Source organism: Salvia hispanica, chromosome 2 (assembly GCF_029641045.1).
Source record: "Salvia hispanica isolate PSC_SH4W2 chromosome 2, Shi_PSC_v1, whole genome shotgun sequence".
NCBI classification, from domain to species: domain Eukaryota; kingdom Viridiplantae; phylum Streptophyta; class Magnoliopsida; order Lamiales; family Lamiaceae; genus Salvia; species Salvia hispanica.
Window position 1 is genome coordinate 63,083,912 of NC_142693.1, and position 16,225 is coordinate 63,100,136.

The 16,225-nt window shown below is 32.7% G+C and overlaps 1 protein-coding gene across 1 annotated transcript; it reads right to left on the reverse strand.

The window, feature by feature from the left end:
* Positions 1–6,231: 6,231 nt before the first annotated feature.
* Positions 6,232–8,772, reverse strand: LOC148932879 (uncharacterized). The gene is made up of 3 exons (XM_089063735.1): positions 8,757–8,772; positions 6,368–7,210; positions 6,232–6,260 (listed from the first exon to the last, which is right to left on the reverse strand). The coding sequence occupies exons 1-3, from the start codon at positions 8,770–8,772 to the stop codon at positions 6,232–6,234; spliced, it is 888 nt and encodes a 295-aa protein (XP_088919861.1).
* Positions 8,773–16,225: the final 7,453 nt, after the last annotated feature.

Here is a 16,225-nt window from a genome sequence, read left to right on the forward strand (position 1 = left end):
GATCCCCCAGCCGCCAATCGTAGGTCCGCCTCTGTCCCGCCGTCCAGCTAAAATAACACATTTCTTGGCTGGCATAGGACTTTAGAGGTTATGGGTTAAAGTGTTTAATTGGAGAGAGAAAAGTTGGTTGTAAGTATAAAATAGAGAGAAGAAGAAAGATGAATATCTTAATAGGAGTGAGAAAAATTGGTTTGGTGTATTAATCGGAGAGAGAAGGTTTTTAAAAAAGGAAATGTGACATCTTAGTTGGGACAAACTAAAAAGGAAAACGTGTCATATTAAGCAAGACGGAGGGAGTAAAAGAGAGTAAAGTAAGGAAGAGAAAAAAGTTACTATATATAAAAATAACTCAACTATAATGACTCAATTTTGAGGAAACGGAGGGAGTAAATAAATACCGACACGAATATAGTAAACTCAATGAGCAACGCTTAAGTTTTTATGTGATGATTCAACTATAATATTGTATTTTACTCCATTCATTACATAATTACATAATAGTGGAGTCATTTTGCAATTTAGGTACGTTTTGTAATAATGGAGTCATTTTTCTTTTTAGTAAAAGTCAACGCATTTATTCTCACTTACTTTACTCTCTCTTTATCTCTCTACATTTTTCATTTCCTACTTTATTCTTCTTTCACTAAAGTCAATTAACACAATTTTTCTTAAATTACGTGTCAAAATAAAACGTCTCCACTATCACAGAATAGAGAGGGAAAAAAAAAAGAATCAATTAGTAATTATTTCTCTAAGACACATCATCTATGAAAAGGTCACATTTAAATGAAATAAAAATAAATAAAAAATCAATAAAAAAACCTTTATAAATATATTGAACGTGAGCCATTAATTCACATCTCCTCTTCGTCTCTTTTTTACCTACACCCTATTTTAAAATATGGACAGCAACAAGAAAATCGCTACCACTAGCGCTGCGAGAGAGAGCTTAAATCTTGGTAAACAAGCACTTGAAGCGGCTATGGCCAACCATGCTAGTTTGGTCCAAGCGGCGTCGACACTGACGCAAGTGCCCGTGAACAGCACACGTGATCTGGAAAATGCCGGAGCTCTCTTGGCCGGGAACCCCGTATGGACAGGTACGCTAATTGCATCAAAGAAAATGGCTAAAGAAGTTCGAGAGTTGGCTGGAAAATATCCTAATGTGAAGGTTGATGAGATGTAACAAGGTATGTTCCAAGATAGGACCAAATTATTATAGGCTTTGATCACCATACAAATACATAAAAAAAAAAAAGAAAGAAGATACATAGATAGATGACTGGAAAACACTAATGGAGAGGTTGGAGAAACAGTCCGATTCCGATGATGTCTGTGGTAAACGAGGAAGAGGAAGTAAGAGATTCAGCCATTAACTAAGTAATAAATGATAAAGAAAGGTATACCTCGTTACATCTCCTCCACCTTCACATTAGGATATTTCCCGGCCAACTCTCGAACTTCTTTAGCCATTTTCTTTGATGCAATTAGCGTACCTGTCCATACGGGGTTCCCGGCCAAGAGAGCTCCGGCATTTTCCAGATCACGTTTGTTACTCACGGTCACTTGCATTAATGTGGACGCAGCTACGACCAAATTGACATGGTTTGCCGTTGCAGCTTCAAGTTCTTGGCGGTTTCGATTTAAGGCCTCATTTAGAGCACTGGTGGTGGCGATTTTCTTGTTACTGTCCATATTTTTGAATAGGTTGTAGGTCAAAAAGAGAGAAAGAGGAGATGTGAATTAATGGCTCACGTTCAATATATTTATAAAGGTTTTTTTTATTGATTTTTTTTTATTTCATTTAAATGTGACCTTTTCATAGATGTTGTGTTTTAGAGAAATAATTATTAATTGATTCTTTTTTTTATTTTTCCTCTCTATTCTGCGATAGTGGAGGCGTTTTATATTGACACGTGGTTTAAGAAAAATTGTGTTAATTGAGTTTAGTAAAACAAGAATAAAGTAGGGAAATGAAAAATGTAGAGAGATGAAGAGAGAATAAAGTAAGTGAAAATAAATGCGTTGACTTTTACAAAAAAGAAAAATGACCCCACTATTACAAAACGTACCTAAATTGCAAAACGACGAACTGCATTTTATGTAATGAAGGGAGTAAAATACAATATTATAGTTGAATCATCACATAAAAACTTTAGCGTTGCTCATAGAGTTTACTATATTCGTGCCCGTATTTATTTACTCCTTCCGTTTCCTCAAAATTGAGTCATTATAGTTGAGTTATTTTTATATATAGTAACTGTTGGAATCAAATTAATGATTCACATAATTCATCACATAAATCACACATGTCGAATACGATTGATAAACATAAAGCGGAAGCGTACATGGATTCGGATTCATGATGTTGTTGATGATTCTGAAGTATGGAAATTAATCTTCCAAGTGACAACGCTCTCTCACAGATTCTCTGTAATCTGTAGAGTCTTGATATTACGTCTGGTCAATAGGAATGAGATTCTATTGACCTATTTATAGGTTGCACTTGGGGACCACAACCATTATTTAGAGAATAAGTCCCTAACTTTATTATAACTTTAATTTCATCCATAACAAAATTAAAGTTATCCAAAGTAGTATCTGCACAATAGTCCTCATACTTTTATAGATAATCGTTTGACCCTATAAATTATATAACCTTAGTAGATCACGTAATCGGGTCAATCAATAAATAGCCATAAATATTATACAATCTTTAGACTATTATGTTGGACCATATTAAAAATGTTCCAACAATCTCCCACTTGGGCCAACATAAAAGTCACCAAATGATTGTACATTACTGAAGTTGCGCGCTTACTATTTATATTAATCATCTTTACCGATCCGGTCTACTAAACATGTTAATATAGAACCAAAGAAGTTTAAGTCACAACACGTATACATGACTAAACTCATCAGTGATCACAAATATCAACACATCTAGCAACACAAATCAAAATATGAGTGTGCAGCATGAAAATTACATGCTATGTGATCTTTTGCATGTCTATTTTCAACTGGTCCTGTGAAACTGTAGTGAGATCAGAAAATATCAAAGCATAATTCAAAGTAACTAAAACCAAAGTAACTAAAGTGCACTTAATATAACTGAAATTCAATGTTATTACATAGATGAACATAAACTCCCACTAAACCAAAGTATTACAAGGTCGAATACCCATGTGAAATACATGCTCATGAAAGACCGAAGGCGGTAAACCTTTAGTAAAAGGATCCACAAGCATGGAAGTCGAACCTAAGTGTTCAATTTGCAATTGTCTACTCTGAATTCTATCCTTAACAGCAAGGAACTTGATGTCAATGTGTTTAGACTTCGACGAGCTCCTGTTGTTGTTGGAGTACATGACTGCGGACTTATTGTCACAATATAACTTGAGTGGTCTTTCAATACTATCCACAATTTGCAGCCCTTGAATAAAGTTTCGCAGCCATACTCCATGTTGTGATGCCTCAAAACAAGCTATGAATTCTGCTTCCATTGTAGAGGTGGCTATCAATGTTTGTTTAACACTTTTCCAAGATATAGCCCCTCCGGCGAGCATAAAGACATAACCTGACGTGGATCTACGACTGTCTTGGCATCCCGCGAAATCCGAATCAGAATACCCAATGATCTCAAGCTGATCTGATTTCCTATAAGTGAGCATATAATCCTTTGTTCTTTGCAGATACCGAAAAACACGTTTGACTGCTTTCCAATGATCCATACCGGGATTACTCAAGTATCTACCTAGCATGCCTACTATGAACGCAATATCCGGACGCGTGCATACTTGTGCATACATAAGACTTCCCACAGCCGATGCATAGGGAAGTAATTCCATTTCCTTTTTTGCAAGCTCGTTTTTGGGACATTGATTCAAACTGAATTTATCACCTTTAGCCACAGGGGTATCTCCTGGTCTACAATCTTTCATGTTGAATCTTGCCAACACTTTATCGATGTAGCTCTTTTGTGATAATCCAAGTACACCTAGGGAACGATCCTGATGTATTCGGATTCCTAATACAAAAGAAGCATCACCAAGATCTTTCATTTCGAATTTTCTTGAAAGAAATTTCTTGGTGTCACGTAACAAATCTACATCGTTGCAAGCAAGTAAAATGTCGTCGACATATAGAACCAGGAAAATGAATTTGCTCCCACTGAACTTATAGTATATGCATTCATCAACAGGATTCGTCTCAAAACCAAATGAGACAACAACTTGATGAAATTTAACATACCATTGACGAGACGCTTGTTTAAGACCATAGATGGATTTCTTAAGTTTGCATACCATCTTCTTTGGGTCACCAGACACAAAATTTTCAGGTTGCACCATATAAATCGTTTCTATAATGTCGCCATTAAGAAATGCTGTCTTTACATCCATCTGATGTAGCTCCAAATTAAAATGAGCTACTAGTGCCATGATTATTCTGAATGAGTCTTTCGTCGAAACTGGAGAGAAAGTCTCGGTAAAATCGATGCCTTCCTTTTGAGTAAAGCCTTTTGCTACAAGACGAGCCTTATATCTCTCCACATTGCCTTGCGAATCCCGTTTGGTCTTAAAAATCCACTTGCAACCAATGGGTTTCGCACCTTCAGGCAATGTGACAAGATCCCAAACGTCATTGCTTTGCATAGACTTAATCTCTTCAATCATAGCATCGATCCACTTTTGAGCATTAGGGCTTTCAATGGCTTGACGGAAAGTGACTGGGTCATCTTCCATCACTCCAATATCTACCTCATGCTCTTGGAGATATACATTATATTCATCCGTAGATATTGCAGGTCTCCTCATTCTAGTGGATCTCCTTAGTGGCACTACTTCATCATGTTCTTGAGGAGGTTGTGGTTGTTCTTCATGTTGTTGTTCGGGAGGTGGAACAGGAATTACAAGAGTGTCATCTTTTTCTGGAATGAAAGGAAGTGAAATCGCTTCCTCTTCAAAGACAACATTCTTTATACCATCTTCACCCCCAAACTCAACTTCCTCAAAGAACCTTGCATTATTCGTCTCAAAAAATGATCTAGTTGTGGGATCATAGAACTTGAAACCCCTAGACCGCTCAGGATAACCTACAAAATAACAACTTACCGTTTTAGAGTCCAATTTATGCTCGTGTGGCCTATAAGGCCAAGCTTCAGCTGGACAACCCCAAACATGTAAATGACCTAAGCTGGGCTTTTTGCCCGTCCATAATTCATAAGGGGTTACGGCAGTTGCTTTAGTAGGTACTCGGTTTAGGATGTATGTTGCGGTCTTAAGTGCCTCTCCCCAAAGGGATTCTGGCAAAGTAGAATGACTGATCATGCTTCTAACCATATCCTTGAGGGTTCTATTTCGTTTTTCAGCAACACCATTCATGGTAGGACTACCAGGCATAGTGTACTGTGGGACGATTCCACATTCCTCAAGAAATCTAGCGAAGGGTCCTGGACGTTGTTCACCCGAGCCATCATATCTACCATAGTATTCTCCACCACGGTCAGATCTGACGTTCTTAATTCTTTTTCCAAGTTGATTTTCAACTTCGGCCTTATAACTCTTGAACGTATCCAGTGCTTGAGATTTTTCACTTATGAGATATAAATAACCATATCGGGAATAATCGTCTGTGAACGTAATAAAATATCGTTGACCGTTCCAAGATGCAGTAGGGAACGGTCCACAGATATCTGTATGGATAAGTTCTAAGACGTCTGTAGTCCGATTGGCTTCAAATCTCCTAATATTTGTTTGTTTCCCCTTAATGCACTCAACACAGACTTGAAAGTCTGTCATATTGGGAATGGTAAGAATTCCATCTGACACAAGTCTTTCTATTCTTCGTTTGGAGATATGACCTAAACGGTTATGCCAAATTGTAGCAGAATTCTCACTTATTAATTTACGCTTTGTACCTCGTGAGTTCACATGCAGGGCTTCATTAAATGAAGTAATAGTATTAAGCAAATAAAGATTATCGCCATAAGAAAGAGAACCGGTGCCAACCAAAGTTGAATTTAGATAAAGACTAAATCTACTATTTCTAAATGAACAAGTATAACCGAATTTGTCCAATACAGAAATAGAAATTAAATTCCGTCTAAATGACGGTACAACAAATGTCTGTTCTAAATCCAAATAACAACCAGTTTTTAGTAATAATCTAAATGTGCCTATTGCCTCCACTTCAACTTGTTTGCCATCGCCCACATAGATGAATCTTTCAGCATCAATTGGCTTTCGGCACTGGAGGCAACCCTGCATGGACACACTTATGTGAGTAGTAGCACCAGAGTCTATCCACCAAGTATGTCCAGGTACAGAAGCTAAATTAACTTCTGAACAAACATAAGTGAAAAATGTACCCTTCTTCACGCGCCAAGCGTGATATTCTTCACAATCATTCTTCTTGTGTCCATCTTTCTTGCAAAAGAAGCAAACTGAAGCTGATTTTTCCTTCTTAAACTGTTTTGCAGATGGACCCACAACATTTCTGGAGGAATCAGGAAGAATCCTCTTCCCCTTAGCGAACTCGGAAAGAACCCTCTTTCCCTTGTCTCTTCCTCGTTTACCCCTATAGCTTGTTGCTAAGTGAGCACTTTCTGTCTTACTTTGCTTCAATCTCTCTTCCTCTTGAACACAATGAGAAATCAACTCATTCAATGTCCATTTATCCTTCACAGTATTGTAACTAACTTTGAAGTGATCAAATTGATGAGGAAGAGATATCATAACCAAATGCACTAGTTGATCATCACTGATCGTCAAATTAAGTGCCGTAAGCTTTGAAGCAGTGTTTGACATTTCCATAATGTGCTCCCTAATTTCCCCTCGGCCATTATGCCTCATAGTCACAAGTTTATGCATCAATGAAGCCGTTTCGGCCTTTTCATTGCTTGCGAAATTCATATAAATGGCCTCGAGAAATTCCTTAGCAGTTGCTTCTTTCGGGACAGTACCGCGAAAGTTTTCAGGGATGGCATGTTGCATAATCATAAGACTCATGCGATTGGAGTGTTCCCACCTCTCAAAATTCCGTTTATCCTCATCGGAACTTTCATCAGTAAGAGGGGTGGGTTGCTCCGTCCGAAGTGCATAGTCTAAATTTGCAATCCCCAAACCAATCAATACCTTGCTTCTCCATGATGCATAGGTATTGCCCTTTAGCACAGGAATGGAATTTAGAAAACCAATAGCAGGTTCTTGAGCTAGCAAAGAACGAATATAACAAATAGGACAATAATTAGCTCACATAAATAATAAGTAAATAAATTAAATAATGACAATTCCCATTTCAAGATGTCGGCACAACATTAAATTTTCATCTTTGGACAAAATAATAACTCGCAAGTGACATCTTAACACGTAGTAATCAAATATAGATAATCATTTCCTGTCAAACAATAAGTCTTCCTTTGGGCCGACTTAGTGTTCACAATGACTTAAGGATAATCTCATATTATTACCACAAAGTATACAAGAAACATGGCCAAATAACAATCTTCCTTTGGGCCGATTAACTATTCGCATGTATTTCAAGTATATAAATATCCTATATATTCTAAATAAATTAATTTACACATCAGAGCTTACTTTGGCAAGTTAATGCTATAATTAATTTATTTAAAATAATAGACAATAAAAACTTAAGTCATTATTTAATTAATTACTTAACAACTAAAACAATTAAATGCGATTAATTGTTTGAAGTAATTGTTTGTACAAACAACTAATAACTTAAAATCAAATAGCAACAAATTTTGTGGCCCAATAAAATCAAGTCACGGCCCTTTCAAAAAAAAAATTATTATAGGTGGCCTAAATATTTTATTGACATTTCAAAATTGTGGCCCAAGAATAAAAAAAAAATTGTTGCTGCTCAAAGTTAAAATATAAGCATTGAGCCTAAATATTAAAATAGATCAGATTTTCAGAACGGCATTTCACTAAATATCGCGTTGTTTCACGAAGTAACGCGTCGTTTCACCGCCACAACCGCCATCAAATGACCGTCGTTGACCGTGACGTCGCCGACCACTGCGACGTCGTCGGTCTTCTCGTCGTCTCCGAAGATCACCCAAAACAGACGGCAACGGCGATTTTTCGAAAAATTTTGAATTGATAAACTTTGGAAAGGATTTCACCAAAAATTACAAAATTTTCGAAAGGATTTCACCAAAAAAAAATACAATATCTGTTACAGATATTGAGAATACAAACGAAAACATTCAACAATCAAGAATCCTTTCAAAAGTTTAGAAGGAATTTAAATCAGAAATTTTGAACGCTTAATTTCTCACTAACATTCTGTCGAGCAGGGGGTGCTTGCAATTTAATGAATCATATCTTAAATATCCTCAAAAAATTGACAGAATGTTAAGTCTAAGTTTTTTGGAAACGAGAAAATCATGAATTGAACTTAATTGGAACAGAATCCAAAACCACAATTTAGTCTGGAAAAAAATGAATTTTCAATTCATATACCATTCACATATTGGTTTGCGTGATCAACCGTAAAACTTGTGATTGAATTCAACAAACTTCAAAATTTTGTTCGAAAATTCTTCATCAATTTGATCACATAATTTTCATACACCGAATCCAATACAGAATTATAAATCAACGAATTATCAATTCGTTCCAACATGTATTGGCTCTGATACCAATTGTTGGAATCAAATTAATGATTCACATAATTCATCACATAAATCACACATGTCGAATACGATTGATAAACATAAAGCGGAAGCGTACATGGATTCGGATTCATGATGTTGTTGATGATTCTGAAGTATGGAAATTAATCTTCCAAGTGACAGCGCTCTCTCACAGATTCTCTGTAATCTGTAGAGTCTTGATATTACGTCTGGTCAATAGGAATGAGATTCTATTGACCTATTTATAGGTTGCACTTGGGGACCACAACCATTATTTAGAGAATAAGTCCCTAACTTTATTATAACTTTAATTTCACCCATAACAAAATTAAAGTTATCCAAAGTAGTATCTGCACAATAGTCCTCATACTTTTATAGATAATCGTTTGACCCTATAAATTATATAACCTTAGTAGATCACGTAATCGGGTCAATCAATAAATAGCCATAAATATTATACAATCTTTAGACTATTATGTTGGACCATATTAAAAATGTTCCAACAGTAACTTTTTTCTCTTCCTTACTTTACTCTCTTTTACTCCCTCCGTCCCGCTTAAGATGACATGTTTTCCTTTTTAGTTTGTCCCAATTAAAATGACAAATTTCATTTTTTGAAAACTTTCTCTCTCCAATTAATACACCAAACCAATATTCTCACTCCTATTAAAATATTCATCTTTCTTCTTCTCTTTATTTTAAACTTACACCCATCTTTTTTCTCTCCAATTAAACACTTTAACCCATAACTCCTAAAGTTCCGCGCCGGCCAAGAAATGTGTCATCTTAGCCAGAACGGGGGAGTACTTCATTTTCTCTACTTTATTAACTATATGGAGTACTTTATTCTCTTTACTTTTTTCTCCTCTTACTTTTTTTGTCTATTTATTTGGAACATTTAACATCTCTTTAAGCAAAATAGGTGGAAGAAAGTTAGTGGAATATAATTCTCACTTATATATATTAGTTTTAAATTATATGTTAGTGGAATGAGTTGATGGAATGTGGGGTTTCTTTACTATTTATGGTAATTATGAACCAGAATTATTATTCACGGATGGACCAAAATGGAAAAACGAGACTACTATTCACGTAAGGAGGGAATAGTAGTTTGATTGAAGAGGAAAATGGGAGTCTAAAGATTGTGTCAGCGTATTATAAATGAACCTATATTACTTTGTGTTTGTGAGAGAGAGATATATTAAATAGGAGTAGAAGAAACAGATTCCCAATGGTGAAAACTAAAATTATTGTACCGTAAATATTGCAGAGAAAAACAGATTTTTTATGGTGAAAAGTGAAATTATTGTACCGTAGATATTGCAAAGGAAAATGAGAGTCTCAGCCCAACACACTGTCTCATAAAAAGTGCTTTAAACTTTCATACTACATTTATTTCAAATGCTCCAATTCTTTATCATGTAAAAAATTGTGCATAGGTTAACCCATAATATTTAAATTCACGTGATATAGCGACAAAAATATTTTGCCATAAATACTATAAAGTTATTTATGATTTGAAGAAAAGTTGTACATAGACTATTCCAAAATATTTTTGCCATAAATACGTATAAAGTTATTTATGATGTTGAAAAGTTGTACATAGACTATTCCAAAAAATATAGTCTCATTTGTGGACGACACAGATTTTAAAAAGAAATTGGTTAAGTTAGAGAGATAGGGAGAAAAAGTTAGTAAAGTATGAGAGAGAGAAGAAAAAGTGAGAAAAGTATGAGAATAAACTTTTCATATTTAGAAATGAGACTATTTTTTTGGACATTCCAAAATGACAAAATGAATCTATTTTTATAATATTCAAAAAGTAGTGAATAAACTATCACACTGTATTACTACATGATTCAAATGATATCTCAATAAAAGATATTTGCCATAAACACCGATAAAAATATACTCTCTTTGTCCAATAATAATAGAAATTTTGGGGAAGACACAAGTTTTAATCACAAATATCATGGAGCAATATTGGATGAGATACAATCTCCAGTTGGCGGCTCGCTTTTTTATTCTGATTTTGAATCATCTGATGACGAAAAAGGCGATGCAGGTCAGTTATATTGATTTTAATCGCGTATGTTATGTTATCCGAGCAAAATAGCATTTATATCTAATGACAATGGATCATCTTTTTGAATGATTCTTTTAGTGATTGGTGAATTGAACTATACATTAATTCTTCATGATTCTTTAATGTATACGATAGAGTTGTAATTAGTATAGAGAGAGATTGATATCAAATATAACGTCAATAGATGGTGTTAAACGTATACAACTAAAAGGTATGAATGAATTTCATAGGGAAACTGGAAACGGAGAATGTGTACAACTATAAATATTTATACAGACTTACAAAGTCTAAAACTATAAATGTATTTAGTGATAGTATATGCAAATGCAATTATACATTTGATATAAGTAATTATTTACTATATGGGTTTTAAATAATAATTATATTTAGTAATAATACACGTATATAATTTTTTATAGCATTAATTTTGGAATACATAATGTAGAGGAAAATTTTATTTAAATACATAAGTAATCTATATCTACACTTAATATAAAGTCAAATTTGATGATTCTTAAAACCTTAGAAAGCTATTTTCACGATTTTATAACTTTAGGGTAAATAGTATAAATGGCTAAAAGTGCGTAACTAATTAAGAGTTATAACAAAGTTTTCTTGATTATGTCTTTATAATCGGAATTCTAGCTTTTAATCTACTTTCAGCTATAAAACAAATTCTACACCAAACTGATATTATCTCCAGAAAAAAAAAAAAAAAAAGATACAGTATATCCTATAACTGATCTACTTTCTCATCTCTGATTTTTAATTATTGTAAGAGATGTGTCACAAATTAATTCACAATTAGTTGTAGAAAAGTTTATATCACTAACTATTCTCGATTACATATTTAATACCTTTACACATATTTGAGAATTTAATGAAATAAAATTTTGAATGTTCACTGTAGAAATAAAGGCAATTTAAATACAAATTTAACCTAATATAAGATGCCCATTGTCCTTGTCAGAGTCTTTCCTTAGTTTCCAGTCCATTCAAATCAGGTATGTCACTCTCTTTCTGGCTTTTTATCCATTATCTAAATTTCTATTCCGAACATAGTAAAATCAGATAAATTTTTTCAACAAAAATTTTAGGAAGAATAAGAAAAAAGTTGCACGAACTCATTCACATTAGGCATGCGATCTCTAATCAGAAATTTTAAGAGAGAGAGAAGAAACATTATCAAATCAGAGAAAACGTACATCAAATTTCACTCTTCACTCTGTAATTGATCTACAAAAATAAAATTCGAGATTGTTGAAAATATAGAAGAAATTGGATGAAGAAAACCGTAAAAATTGGGGAAAATTTTCAATAGAGAGAGTGGAGAATAAAAAGGGGAAATTTTTATTATGGACTACATTTTGGAAAAGTTCTCTACAAATTACAATAAATGCCTTTTATATAGGCTAGGAAAAAGGCTAACACTAACTAATAAGAGGGAAAATAAAATCAACTAATTACATTTGTATTTTCATTTTCAACAGAGATGAAATACATAGATCAATGCAAAGCTTTGGTTGTTGCTAATAGGCAATGAAATGAAATATTTGATTGCCGTTATTTATAGAGATTTGTTTAATAGTCTCTTCATTTCAATTAATATTGTTATTTCTATGTAAATTATTATGAGTCCGTTCAATTTGTATTAGGCATTTATAAATTATACTTAGATGACAATAATCATTATAATATGCACAATTTAATATGATGGCCGTTTTCAAATAATCAATTATAAATGGTATAATTATTATAGAACGCACAACTTAATGCTATTAATTAATTGGCTATCCTAATAATATCATTATTTGTGTGATAAACCGACTGTAAAAAAATTGCTTAGTGATATAAATGAAGCTTTGCCCCTCTACTTCTTCCTCTGGGCATAAGTAACACTTCAGCTTTTCTTAATTGCATTTCATTTACCTTCCTTGCACAAAATTATTATTCAAAATGTCCAAAATCTCGCCTTCATATATATATATATATAGAGATATAAATATAGATATAGATAGATTTCATATTTCAATTGAAACTAATTAAATATCATATATATACACATACGAATTTGAAAATAAAAATACAATTATGCTCATGGAATGCCCAAATAGGCCCGTTTAACGGAATAGGCCCAATTAAAATTGAAAATTGAAAATAGGATGTTTTGAGTAACATTAAAAAAAATTGTAACTGACGTGATAGTCCATTTTCAATTCTGGTCGAATATTTCTCCTTTAAAATGGTATATATAAGACATTTAGGATTTTCCGTAATTTAAACTATTAATTAATATATCAAATAAATGATAAAGAAAGACATACCTTCGTTACATCTCCTCCACCGTCACATTAGGATATTTTTCGGCCAACTGTCGAACTTCTTTAGCCTACCTGTCCATGTGGGGTTCCCGCGCAAGAGAACTCCGGCATTTTCAAGGTCACGTTTGTTATTCATGGTCACTTGCAGTAATGTGGACGCAGCTACGACCAAATTGACATGGTTTGCCGTTGCAGCTTCAAGTTCTTGGTGGTTTCGATTTAAGGTTAGAGCACTGGTATTGGCGATTTTCTTGTTACTGTCCATATTTTTGAATAGGTTGTAGGTCAAAAAGAGAGAGAGGAGATGTGAATTAATGGCTCACATTCAATATATTTATAAAGGTTTTTTTTATTGATTTTTTTATTTCATTTAAATGTGACCTTTTCATAGATGACGTGTTTTAGAGAGATAATTATTAATTGATTCTTATTTTTATTTTTCCTCTCTATTCTGCGATAGAGGAGACGTTTTATTTTGACACGTGATTTAAGAAAAATTGTGTTAATTGAGTTTAGTAAAAGAAGAATAAAGTCGGAAATGAAAAATGTAGAGAGATGAAGAGAGAGTAAAGTAAGTGAGAATAAATGCGTTGATTTTTACTAAAATGAAAAATTACTCCACTATTATAAAACGTACCAAAATTGCAGAATGACTTCATTATTATGTAATGAAGGGAGTAAAATACAATATTATAGTTGAATTATCGCATAAAAACTTTAACGTTGCTCATAGAGTTTACTATATTCGTGCCCGTATTTATTTTTATAATATTCAAAAAGTAGTGAATAAACTATCACACAATATTACTACATGATTCAAGTGATATCTCAATAAGAGATATTTGCCATAAACACCGATAAAAATATACTCTCTTTGTTCAATAATAATAGAAATTTTGGGGAAGACACAAGTTTTAATCACAAATATCATGGAGCAAATATTGGATGAGATACAATCTCCAGTTGGCGGCTCGCTTTTTTATTCTGATTTTGAATCATCTGATGACGAAGAAGGCGATGCATGTCAGTTATATTGATTTTAATCGCGTATGTTATGTTATCTGAGCAAAATAGCAGTTATATCGAATGACAATGGATCATCTTTTTGAATGATTCTTTTAGTGATTGGTGAATTGAACTATACATTAATTCTTCATGATTCTTTAATGTATACGATAGAGTTGTAATTAGTACAGAGAGAGATTGATTTCAAATATAACGTCAATAGATGGTGTTAAACGTATACAACTACAAGGTATGAATGAATTTCATAGGGAAACTGGAAACGGAGAATGTGTAAAACTATAAATATTTATACAGAGTCTAAAACTATAAATGTATTTAGTGATTGTATATGCAAATGCATACATTTGATAGAAGTAATTATTTACTGTATGGGTTTTAAATAATAATTATATTTAGTAATAATAAACGTATATAATTTTTTATATTAATTTTGGAATACATAATGTAGAGGAAAATTTTATTTAAATACATAAGTAATCTATATCTACACTTAATATAAAGTCAAATTTGATGATTCTTAAAACCTTAGAAAGCTATTTTCACGATGTTATAACTTTAGGGTAAATAGTATAAATGGCTAAAATTGCGTAACTAATTTAGAGTTATAACAAAGTTTTCTTGATTATGTCTTTATAATCGGAATTCTAGCTTTTAATCTACTTTCAGCTATAAAACAAATTCTACATCAAACTGATATTATCTCCAGGAAAAAAAAAAAAAAAAAGATACAGTATATCCTATAACTGATCTACTTTCTCATCTCTGATTTTTAATTATTGTAAGAGTTTGTTTCACAAATTAATTCACAATTAGTTGTAGAAAAGTTTATATCACTAACTATTCTCGATTACAAATTCAGTACCTTTACACATATTTGAGAATTTAATGAAATAAAAGTTTATATCACTAACTATTCTCGATTACAAATTCAGTACCTTTACACATATTTGAGAATTTAATGAAATAAAATTTTGAATGTTCACTGTAGAAATAAAGCCAATTTAAATACAAATTTAACCTAATATAAGATGCCCATTGTCCTCGTCAAAGTCTTCCTTAGTTCCCCGCAATTCAAATCAGGTATGTCACTCTCTTTCTGGATTTTTATCCATTATCTAAATTTCTACTCCGAACATAGTAAAATCAGATAAATTTTTTCAACAAAAATTTTAGGAAGAATAAGAAAAAAGTTGCACGAACTCATTCACATTAGGCATGCGATCTCTAATCAGAAATTTTAAGAGAGAGAGAAGAAACATTATCAAATCAGAGAAAACAAATGTACATCAAATTTCACTCTTCACTCTGTAATTGCTCTACAAAAATAAAATTCAAGATTGTTGAAAATATAGAAGAAATTGGATGAAGGAACCTCCATTAATGGAGGATGAAGAAACTGTAAAAATTGGGAAAAAATTTCGATAGAGAGAGTTGAGAAAAAAGGGAAATTTTTTATTATGGACTACATTTTGGAAAAGTTCTCTACAAATTACAATAATTGCCTTTTATATAGGCTAGGAAAAAGGCTAACACTAACTAATACTCCCTCCGTTCCATAGTAATAGAGTCATTTTGTCATTTTGGTACGTTCCATAGTAATATAGTCATTTCCCTTTTTAGTAAAAGTAACATATTTTTACACATCTACTTTAATCTCTCTTACTTTATTTTCTCTTCATCTCTCTACCTTTTTCATTTTCCACTTTAGTAACACAAATTTTCTTAATCTTCGTGACGAAAAGAAACGCCTCCATTACTATGAAACGGAGGGAGTAAGAGGGAAAATAAAATCAACTAATTATATTTGTATTTTCATTTTCAACAGAGATGAAATACATAGATCAATGCAAAGCTTTGGTTGTTGCTATAGGCAATGAAATGAAATATTTGATTGCCGTTATTTATAGAATTTGTTTAAGAGTTTCTTCATTTCAATTAATATTCTTATTTCTATGTATTATGAGTCCGTTCAATTTGTATTAGGCATTTATAAATTATACTTAGATGACAATAATCTATCAATATATAAATGGCGAGTTTTGAGGTGTTTTGAATAATTATTTCATATAAGGGATATAAATGCAATTATATTATAGTTTGATTTTTATCATTAGGCGAGATTTGGATGTTAAT

Excerpts from the sequence above, each read along its gene's own strand:
- LOC148932879 (XM_089063735.1), bottom strand. Across the intron at positions 6,261-6,367 it reads CGCTTGGCGCGTGAAGAAGG|GGTTGCCTCCAGTGCCGAAA; the intron begins GTACATTTTTCA and ends GTGTCCATGCAG.